Genomic DNA, 12,026 nt, shown 5'->3' on the forward strand with positions numbered 1-12,026 from the left:
TAGGAATAGTTCACCCAAAAATGAACATTTGCTGAATATTTATTCACCCCTTAGGCCATCCAAGATGTAGATGAGTTTGTTTCTTCATTAGAACAGATTTAGAGAAATGTAGCATTGCAACACTTGCTCACCAGTGGATCCTCTGCAGTGAATGGGTAGCATCAGTATGAGAGTCCAAATAGCTGATAAAAACATCACAACAATGCACAAATAATCCAGACCACTCCAGTCCATCAAGTAATATCTTCTGAATTGAAAAGCTGCATATTTATATATATATAAAAAAAAAAAACATATATATAATACATACATTATATGTTATACTTCAAACTGGTTCTGGCTAAATTACAAGTCCATAATCCATAATAATGCTTACTCCATTGGAAAAGTCCATCCCGTTGTCCAATCAAATTAAAATCCAGAACAGTTTTGGACTGTTTTCGCCTGTAAATGGTGCTTGATCTGAGCATATTTCTCTCTTAATTCAGACGAGTAAGATTTTACTTGCAGAAAGCAATATTATGGATAAAAGACTCGTATTTTAGCTGGAGTTTAAAAATGTCATAATGATTAATTTGTTTGGATTTGTTTTTTTCAGCTGTTTGGACTCTCATTCTGATGGCACCCATTCACTGCAAAATATCCATTGATGTGCAAGTGATGTGATGCTACATTTCTCCAAATCTGTTCTGATAAAGAAACAAACTAATCTTTGCATACAGTGCGCGTGACAAATTTCTTGATCAGCATAGTATGCGCATACTGTATGTCTGCAGCCAGATTTTTCTAACCTCATGTACTGTGTATTTTGAGCCCTGACGATCGACACGTGCGCACTATGAAGGGGGGGATGAATCATTGTCTGGTGTATTGAGCGATGAATCATTGTCTGGCCATCTGAGATTACGGTATGGAGATATAGGTTAGGATCATGAGTTTTTGGTAGTACTACATAACACCAAGTAGATGGAATATTGAAAGACATTCAGCTGTATGTAAATGCTAAACATTTGCATCAAAACTGAAGTATACTTTGGGCTTTACTGGGCCATTGTTTACTCAAATCAAAAGAGCCATATTAAGTTGGCTATAGAAAAACCATTACATCAAGTACCAGCACACCTTCCCTCTAGAAGTCACATGATTGCAGATATCCTTCATGTCCCATGATCAATATTATTGTGGCTAATAATTTGATTACTGTTGTACTTGTAATCTTGAAAATGGGAGAAATAATTGTAAAGACTGATGTAATTATCTCAAAGCAGTTTTTTGTCCTTTGCAGTTCATCGGTTGAGGAGCAGCAGTACACAATGCTGTAGCGTGACAGTGGTGAGAAAAGCTACTATTGACCTGTTTATCCCACAAAGCATCTTCATTTTGGATCATCTAAATATTGTAGTGCTTGTGTTCTTTCTGATGCTAAATACTAAGCATGTCTTATCTATTATTAATTAATATCAATATGTCATCAGTGTGTCTCTGTGACCACCGATACTGTTTCAGTGTCACACCTTTTCAGTGCATGTTGTGTAGTTTAACAGATGCATTCTGGGTAATGGAGTTTCCTGGTGTCTTACTTTATTCTGCCCTTCTGTTGTAGATGTTTACAGTGGTGCAGGAGGATGAGCTGATGTGTGAACAGTAATGAAGGCTCTGACTCGCTTCTATGATAAATTATTTATAAAAAGTTTTATATTGTTGCATGTATTTCAAGTGTCACTGTAGTTCATTCCTGATGAAATACCTCTTTGTAATTGAGTGTTTCCAATAAAAGGTTTTCACTTTTTTGCAGTGATATAGTATAACTGCAAAAGGATATTGTGCCGTTTTTGATTTTCTCATTGGATATAATGCTGCAGTTAACAAAAATCGTATTCTATGTCAAATTTTACTTAAACAGAGGTGTTTTATATCTGAGGTTTGCACCGTATGCTGTTTTCATTGGTCTGTTTCTAAAAACCAGCAGGATGGTCAAATTATTAGACGAAACAGTGGTATGGACAGGTTTAAAAATATAGTATGTGGTCATATCAGTCCATACAATGTTCTAAATAGATTTGCGTACAATCTTTAAAGGGGTCATTGGATGCCCATTTTCCACAAGTTGATATGATTCTTTAGGGTCTTAATGAACATTTTTTAAAATTTTTTGGTTAAAATTTCTCAATGGTAGTGTAAAAAACACCCTTTTTACCCTGTCAAAATCAGCTCTGTTTTCAGCATGCAGTTCTAGTCCGTGTTGCTTTAAATGCTAATAAGCTCTGCTGGCCCCGCCCCTCTCTTCCGTGCATGACGAGCAGACTGAAAACTTCAGCCACTAAGGTACTAAGGTACTAAGGTCCACATATTAGGAAAGGTGATTTCCAAAGATTAATGAAAAACTCTTATACTAACTTCTTCTGTAGATGAAGCTTGATCATGAATGACTTACGCAAACTTCAACACATTTATCCTTGTGGCGCGGCTGACACAGAAGACACTGAGGAGACAAATTGTTGAATAAAGTCATTATTTTTGTTTTATTTGTGTACAAAAAGTATTCCCGTCGCTTCATAATGTTACGGTTGAACCACTGATGGCAGATGAACTATTCTGACGATCCTTTTCATACTTTTCTGGATCTTGACAGTGTATTTTACTAAAATATCTTAAATTGTGTTCTGAAGACGAACAAAGCTTTTATGGGTTTGGAACGACATGGGGGTAAGTGATTAATGGCAAAATGTTCATTTTACTGAGTTGGGGGGAAGTTTTGGCCTAGTGGTTAGAGAGTTTGACTCCTAACCCTAAGGTTGTGGGTTTGAGTCTTGGCCCGGCAATACCACGACTGAGGTGCCCTTGAGCAAGGCACCGAACCCCCAATTGCTCCCTGGGCGCCGCAGCATAAATGGCTGCCCACTGCTCCAGGTGTGTGTGTGTGTGTTCACTGCTGTGTGTGTGCACTTTGGATGGGTTAAATGGAGAGCACGAATTCTGAGAATGGGTCACCATACTTGGCTGTATGTCACGTCACTTTTTCATTTTGGGGTGGAGTATCTCTTTAAGAGTCCCCAACTAAGCATGTCAGAGGTGACAATGGCAAGGAACCCAAAGTCCATCAATGACAGAAATGGACAAAAAAGGGGAAAAGAATAAAAAAAAACCTAGGGGGCAGGGGGGTCAAGGGGGCAATTCTCTCTGGCCAAACGAACCAACATGGTATGGTTTAGTATACATCAAATGTTGAATTAGTCAAAGCTGACCACAGGGCCCAATGACAGAATCCAATGGCGTGGGCAAAGGTATAATGCATGTGGGTATTTTACTTGCCCTTTTGCAAAGTTCACTTAATTAATTAGGATTTAGTTTCAAATTTAGTCTAGCTCCGTATTTAATCTGACCCTAATTTCAAGTGATCATTAAATTTAGCCTATATTTCTAATTAAAAACTTGATTATTAATATATAATATTGATTATGTATTAATTTAGATATGATTATGTTGGACATCCCATACTTTCAATTATTTGTTCATCAGGGACCCAGTATTGCTTAGAGCCTTGCGTGGCCGGCGCAGGTCTCACGATCACAATCTCTCCAGTTCTGAGTTTAGTCAGAGGATGCAGAGTGATCTTATACCTTTAAGTCGGTTGCCACATGCTCACTCATATATTAGTGTAATTTCCATAGTCAGGCAGCTACAGCTTGCTTAGTCAGTGATAGACAGGAATCAAAAGGTCCCACATGATGTGCCACATGCTCCATACACTGGGCCTTCAGTTTGACCTATCCTGGATGCAGATTTGCAGTAATACCAAACTCCACTTTGTCTACTAGTCAAAATGATTTCAGAAGAGTTCAGAATAAATCAAATATAACATTTTATTTGTCAGATAAAAATATATCATGCCATTCACATACAGTAATTAATCAATGAGAATCCAATTCAGAATTAATTATGTTCCAATCCATATAAATACATAACATCAGTTGCTCAAAGATGAATCTAAGAGTGAGCGATGCATACCTGACAGCAGTGAAACACACAGCAGCATATAAGAGATGCAGAGCTCCATAGACTCACACACACTGTGTGGGGGTTTTCTGGTTACAGAATCCCAAAGTAGTGTTTTGCCATTTCGCTTATATATCCAGACCAGAACAAAGAGATCTTCCAATCAGATGTAAAAACATAAAAGACCCTTTGGTCAGTCAGGATCCCGTGACCCAGAGTCACACCTGGCCGGAGAAAGGAAAACATTCACATCAGGCCCTGAGGAAGAGATCTGACATTGACAGCATATGTTGCAATTTAGATATATTTTTAAGGTGGAATTATTATTATTGTTTTTTTTTTTTTTTTTTACAATTGCTAGAAATGTGGCTTTCAAATGAAAAATTGCACAAAATAGCACACAGGACCGGCCCTGACCAATTTAGTGCATTGGCAAGATTTTAGCTGGTGCCCCTTTGCATCGCAGACAATTCTGATCTTAACTTTTCATGGCATAATCCAATGCTGATTTTTTTATGTATTTTATTTATGCAAAAGATAAGAAAGAATAAAAAAATGAGTATGAAGAAGAATATGGTTAGTTGCTTTATTAGCCTATATTTGATCTTTTGATCTTAAGTTGACTGTATAATTTTAAAATCTGAAGCAAAAACAGAATGGTCTGACTTAAAACATTCCAAACAGCAGATGGGCTGAATAAAAATGCAAATTCACTCTTAACACCGTTTGCGGACTCTGAAATAAAACAAACAAACAAACAAACAACAAAAAAAAAAAAAAACGTCTGGTTTCAATTTATGGCCGATGGTCGATCAGTGCATCTCTGCTCAAATTCAAATATAAAACTGCTTTTATTTTGGTGGTTTGCCAGCAAATGAATAAATGCGCCGCATGTTTCAGAGTGAAGCGCTCATGTCAGGAAAACTGCAGCGCATAGGTATTTTTATTTAATTTTATCACAGCCTTAGTGATATGACTATGTGTTGAGTTTAACATAATAAAACGTGCAGGGGAAGCCATTCAGGCAGTCAGTCAGGTAAGCCAGATCTTAAAAAAATGTCCCTTGTGGGGTACTTGTGGGAGTGATTCTCTTGTATAAGACAGAGCAGCTAATTCATCCAAGTGTTGGCTAATTATGGTCTGGTGGTCTGTCACATCTGGTGAGGCAAGACGACGAAGGAAATGTGTAGCAGATTTATTTTCATTAATATACTTTAATAAATGAAACAAAAGAAGAAAATCCACTGCAGGGAAAACAAAACCATTGATCTAAACAAAAAAAAACAAAAAACAAAAAAACACCAGACAATGAACAACAATAACAACAGTTGTAGTTACACTACAACTCACAGAGGCTTAATAACATCTTGAATGTTTTTGGAAGATATCATAATGACAGTGAATTAATAATATTAAGACAAAGATCTATGACTTCTGGAAGCATCTCTTTTAGGAGCTTAGTTGGTAAAGGGTCTAACATACATGTTGTACATATTGATGATTTTTTATGGTTATATTTATGGGCCTTTTATGCCTTTATTGGGAGAGGAGAGTAGAGATATGACAGGAAAACATTGAGTGGAGAGAGGGGAGCAGGATCGGCAAAGAACCTTGAGACGGGAATCAAACTCAGGTCACCACAAGTGCAGTCGTGCTGTATGTCGATGCACAACAGTCATCAGCCTCAACCAGGATGTTGACGAGTCTGCTTACAGAAGCGAGGTTGAGCAGCTGCTTGTCTGGTGCAGTCTTAACAACCTGGAGCTAAACACTCTCAAAACAGTGGAGATAATTGTGGACTTCAAAAGGAACCCGTTTTAAATGGATGATTTAACAGATCTCCATCTCCTATAGCAAAGAATTAATGGAGTTGTTCTTCAGGGGATCTATAGTGCACCATCTGATCTGATATGATACTGTAGCAGATGGCTGCATGGTTATAATTTTATCTCTTAATAGTACCAATCTTGCAAGTAAAGAATTTCATAAGGTCATTGCTGCTGTGCCGTTAGGGAATATCTGAACTTGTTGAAGCTCCATTTCTCATTAATTTGCCACTGTGTCAAATAAATACTTAGCGTTGTGTTTGTTTTCTTCTAAAATAGTCGATAAGTAAGCTGATCTAGCATTTTTAATGCCTTTTTATTGGCTGAAACATTATCCTTCCATGCGATTCGAAATACCGCTAGTTTTGTTTTCTTCCAGCTGAGCTCTATTTTCCTGACTGCTCTCTTTAAGGTGTGAGTGTGCTCAGCATCGGACTGTTTAGTTCCTTAATCTTCTTTAAGCATAAAGGAGCAACTGTACTTTATATAACGTGCTAAGAAAGAGAGAGTCGATAGTTTCTGTTCTAATGTTGAGTGCTTCTGATATGTTGAGAAATTAGAAAAAGTCAGGAAGATTATTTATAAAGCTATCCTTAGTGGTAGAAGTGATAGTTCTATCATATTTGTCACAGAGAGTTAAGCTTGCAGCTTTAGCTAAATGGAGTATACATGAGACTATCTGAGAAGTCATTGCTCTGCTGCAGAATTTCAATGCCATCAAGACCATGTGACAATATTATATTGAATATATGATTATGACAATGAGTAGGTCCTGGCACATGTTGTCTGAAAGTTTTCTGCAGCCAGCACTAACTCAGATAGAAAATCAGCAAACGTTTTGATAAAGTCAGTATGGTGCTCTGGTGGGCTGTATACAGTAGCCAGTACAAATGTCAAAAAGTATTTATCACTTGCACTAGATAATTTTACATAAAGCACCATCACTTCAAAAGAATTATACACCCAGACCTAGCCAGGTTTCTGTCAAACACAGCACAACTAGGCTATGATGTGCAATCATATTATTTACAAAAGTGCTTTTGTAGAAAGGGATCTAATATACATTAAGACAAGCTTTAGCATTTGTTTATCTGTATTATATCTGTTTTGTTTTTGTTTTTTGTTTTGTTTGTTTGTTTGTTTGTTTGTTTTTTTCAATTATTTCAATTATTACATTTAAATAGGGTTGGAAGTGTTTTTTTTTTGTATTTGCTAGTTCAGGGCACAGACACAGTCTCGATATTACAATATCTAGGTGAAATAGTCTCTATTAGTTTGAGATTTAACTGACTTCTGTGACGTAATGCAGCTAGCATTCTGTACAATTTAATCATTTAACATTCTGTACAATAGAATCACCAATAACTCGGGCACTGCCAATAATAATAATAATAATAATAATAATAATAATAACAATAATAATAATAATTACATATAAGTTAGTTATTGTACTAAGGGTTATGTAGTGTAATATAAGAACTAGGTGTTGTTGGTTGACACTAGCCACACTAAACTACAACCACAAAAAAACTCCAAAGGAGTTATATGTGTATATATGTATATGTGTGTGTGTGTGTGTGTGTGTGTGTGTGTGTGTGTGTGTGTGTGTGTGTGTGTGTGTGTGCATGCGTGTGTGTGTGTGTAAAACTGTTGCAGAGAACTTCTCTGTAGACAGCAAACAACTGTTGTTCCCATCAGCCATGGGTATTCAAACACCACCCTAAATGTGCATTTATTCTTGACATCACTTTTTTTCTTTTTTTTTTTTTTAGAAAATGGTTTGCATTTGTTGCAGCCCCACCTCTATCATGATTGTTAAAGTCTCTGCTCATAGGATGTTGGTTCACCACATGTCAGATCGGGAGGTTGATCTCAATGTGGCTTAAAAAGAAAAATGACTTTCCACCTTAAACTGTTTAAAAACTGTTTAATATAACAACTTCAGTCAGGTTTATTTTTGGTTTCAAACTGAAGAAACCTGTGATAGATGTGCCCCACATATTTTTTGTGGATATGTGATTAAAGTGCACTGAAGAGAGAAATGAAAAGACATTTCCTTCTATATGTTGATGTGCACACATTTAAGGTTCCTCTTGTTCAAACTAAAAGTGACTGTCTCATAATTTCAAAGCTAGAAATGTGTGTTAAAGTATTTTATACTTATTTTATAAGTATTTTTATACGCGTATAGGCGACATAGGCAGTTGCCTAGGGCGGAAAATGACTGGTGGGCGCCACACAAAAGTTTTTTTTGTTTTTTTCTCAGACCATTGTGCGTTTTTTTCTCTTGTGACCATTGTGCGCTCCTACATCCATATATTAAGCAAATACTGACAATTAAAATTTTAGTACTGATCGATGATCTAACTGATTAAAATAAAACTGACATCATGCAAAGTAATAGGATTTGACAACATGTCATGTTGGACTAATTTAAACACGTCATGGCATAATTATAATACATCATCATAACCCATTAATAAGCTATGCATTGCACACACATAGTTTTGCCATTTATGTGATCTGAAAGGATAATTTCTATAAAAAAAATGAGTGAAAAAGAAAATTATCAGGGGCACAAGGCAGGAAGTGACATAAAGAAGAGGAGCAGAAAAAAAAAGAGCAATATCGAGGTAAGAATCACAAGTTAATCACTGTGTATTTGCCCTTGATTTATATGCAGTTTTTTGAAATAGCCTTTTTGGAACATCTTAACTGGCAACACTAACACTCTGGAACATTTTTGCTTGAGTTAACTGCTTAATTAATTTTACTTTATTTTCTTTCAAATTAATGTAAGCTTCTGTAATGTTGTTTTAATTTCAGTTAAATTACTGCTTGCTTTTAATTCACCAAAAAGGCCATGACTAGGACTATAATATAGCATTTATGAATTAAAATAATTGAAGTATGCCATTTTCCACTGTATTCACAAAATGGAAATGAAACGTGTATGCTAACTACTAGCTAGCTTGCTGGCTAACACCTACAAATAAATTACAATATGTAGCCTATATTGTGTTGCCTTTGTTGCCTGTTAGACTATTTTAGGCATTCCATATTTGCTGCAAAGAAATCCAGGCATGTTCAGTTTTGAAACTGATCTGTAATTTTGAAAATATAATCTTTTTTTTTTTTTTTTTTGCACTTTTTTTGTTGATTTGCACTGTAATTTCTCATTTAATTTTTATTATTCTTCAGGTGATTGTATGTCACACTTGTTTATTTATTAATTTGTTTACTACTTATGATATTATCTGTATGTTATGTTATGTTATGTTATGTTATGTTATGTTATGTTATGTTATGTTATGTTATGTTATAGTAAAGTTAGGAAAAATCTGCATTTTCTGAAGTTTTTAACAGATCCCGGGTCAGCCCTGCCCCACACAGTTTGTATAGTTGGTATGTTTCACATGTTCCATCGATATACTGTAAGCAGAATGTACAATGCATTCCCTAGTAAATAACCGCAGCACGAGACTATCTTTATGTCAACATGCATATCAACAGAAACACAACACTGCTGTGTGAAAGGAACTGGACTGTACAACAACGTCATACAGTGAGAGTTCAGTAACTTACTTGGATGTAACCTGTGTGTCATTTGTGTCCCATAAATAGTGTCAATTTTAAATCTGGGTCTCAAAGTCTCCATTTTAAATCCAGGGATGGAAAAATAAGAATTGTCCTATTGCTTAAATGTGATCATTACACTTTATACGGCTGTGATTTAACTAATTAAATGTGAGCATGTCATGTTTCAAAATAAAAACGCAGTTAGCAATCACCAAATAACCCACATTTATGTCAATATGCCTTGTGTTTTGCTCTGATGGTTAATAATTAATATTTTGTGAGATTAATGGTGTTTAAATCATATCTGTAAACTCACATTTCAGTCAGGAAAGTTTTGATGGCATTTTCCTTTCAATGCAATTCTGCTGTTCCACAAGCACCACCTTGTGGCAAAGAGTGCATTTGCATATTCGCTTATGTTCACATTTTACGCAGAGCAGTGGGGGGCCAGAGGCCTTTGGTTATCTTAAGGCACCCCAACTGGACTACTGACACAACAAGGTTGAAGGAACAAAAATTCACATAAAACTTTGCATTCATCAACATTTTTTGGAACAATGATTCTTTGAACCACACCCACAAAACAAAGCAAAAAAAAACAGAACAATAAAAGAACTTAAGAATTGGAAATTATGCATGCATATCAGTAAAAATTAAATATTAAATGTTTTTAAACACACTCATGGATCTACAACACTTTTTGGTTACATGACATAACATTATATTGTTACATAATAATTTACCCTTTGTCTGCCTCTCACACAGACAAACACACAGCACTTTAATACAATTGAAAACAGAAATTTGTGATTTAAAATATCACTCAACCTGTACGTTTATTCCGCTTTTTAGGTTAAATGGAAGTAGATATGACGTCATGATTTCCTGTCAGGTTTACATTAATAGTGGTTATAACAGGAAGCTTTTCTTACTCATGAGAGATCTTTGTTCACTGCCGACTCTGCTTTGACTGCATCTGCAAATGGAAAGGTTTAATATCCTCCTTTTGATAAGTAAGATGCAATATTTGGTATATTAATTATTATTAATATAATAGAAACCAATAAAACTAAAACTATCACTTTACTGTAACGCCTTTTCATAGTGAGATGAATCTCTGAATATTTGTGTTAATTTATAGTGGCAGTGACTGTGCAAGTAACATCTCAAGACAGCACTGGTGGTGAGATTCATATTTTTTTATACTGGTTTCTGGTTTGTATGTGAACTTATAATGACTATTTTAACTGTTTCAAGTTTCAAGTCACTTTTTAATACAATTGTGTATTTAGCATCTCTAACCTAAGAATTATTCATCCCCTAGAACCTCCTATTCAGATTTCCAAGCCGAAGATTACTCTGAATCCATCTCATGCGGTGCTGTACAGCACAGAGACAGTCACTCTGCACTGTGAGGTCCCTGAGGAACCAACGGGGTTACAGTATGACTGGTACAAGGACTCAGCTGATCTTAGTGAACATCAGCCCAGCATAACTGTGAGAGGCAGTGGAACATATGAATGCAAAGCAAAAAAAGGAGCTTCTGAGTCAGAAAAAAGTGCTAGTTACACTTTAACTCTAAAAGGTAAATAAATATCACAAATATTTATTTACAGTGTGTGTGTGTGTGTGTGTGTGTCTTTGTGTGTGTGTGTGTGTGGTTGTGTGTGTGTATATATCGCACATTTTTCTGAAATCAATTGCGATTAATCCCGCCTAACATTAAAGTTTTTAAATATACTTTTATATTGCAATAATTTAAAATTCAACATAATGTACAAACAACATAAAGACACACACATATATATATATATATATATATATATATATATATATATATATATATATTCAATTCAATTTAAGTTTATTTGTATAGCGCTTTTTACGATACAAATCATTGCAAAGCTACTTTACAGAAAATTACGTTGCTACAATATTTAGTATTAGCTTATCAGTGGTGACTGTCAGTTTATGTGCATACGGCAGAAATGTTCAGAAAAATCAATAAAAGATGTAAACAAACAGACGATTAACACTAATTAGTTTCACCCAAGCTAAAGAATAATAATGTGGATTTGATCAGATTATTATCAAATTATGAGATGCATTATTTGAATGTTTGGCCAAAGAGGTGTGTTTTTAATCTAGATTTAAACAGATCCGTGGTTTAAATAGAGTATGAGCACGTAATCATACTGTTGTTGCATCAAAATGTGAAGTAAACAGGCAAGAGACAATGAAAACATTTATTTTCTTAAAATAACTCACATCAGTCTCAAAAGAATGATGCTATCCTATGCTTCTGGCTTTCAGCATCTACAAAAACAAACATTCTTGTACTCTTAGTAAAAAAAATAATAATAATAATAATAATAATAATAATAATAACATGATGGAATTATGAACTTTACTTGCTTAAACCGTCTTTCCCTCTCTTCTGAAGAAGCTGAGAAAATCGCCTCCTCCTCACACAAGCAGGTTTCTGTGTTGTTAACTCCCAGCATGGGAACAATGAAAACACAAGCTCAACAAGTCTGAAATATAACATGCAAAACATTACTTTAATAATTATCACTTCATCAGCCTTAAAATAATTAGGCTAGACTTTATTACATAAGGCCGTTT

At 35.2% G+C, this 12,026-nt stretch overlaps 1 protein-coding gene across 2 annotated transcripts in view; it reads left to right on the top strand.

Annotated features, from left to right (window-relative positions):
- Positions 1 to 10,314: 10,314 nt before the first annotated feature.
- Positions 10,315 to 12,026, top strand: part of LOC109064089 (titin-like) — an 80,710-nt gene continuing 78,998 nt past the window's right edge. For both annotated transcript variants that reach the window (XM_042712701.1, XM_042712705.1), the window contains exons 1-3: positions 10,315 to 10,414; positions 10,543 to 10,584; positions 10,726 to 10,986. In XM_042712701.1, the coding sequence (XP_042568635.1) occupies positions 10,384 to 10,414; positions 10,543 to 10,584; positions 10,726 to 10,986 (334 nt within the window). In that variant the 5' untranslated portion in view covers positions 10,315 to 10,383. The remainder of the gene's footprint in view (positions 10,415 to 10,542; positions 10,585 to 10,725; positions 10,987 to 12,026) is intronic.

The sequence above is a fragment of the Cyprinus carpio genome, chromosome A23, assembly GCF_018340385.1.
Source record: "Cyprinus carpio isolate SPL01 chromosome A23, ASM1834038v1, whole genome shotgun sequence".
Taxonomy (NCBI): domain Eukaryota; kingdom Metazoa; phylum Chordata; class Actinopteri; order Cypriniformes; family Cyprinidae; genus Cyprinus; species Cyprinus carpio.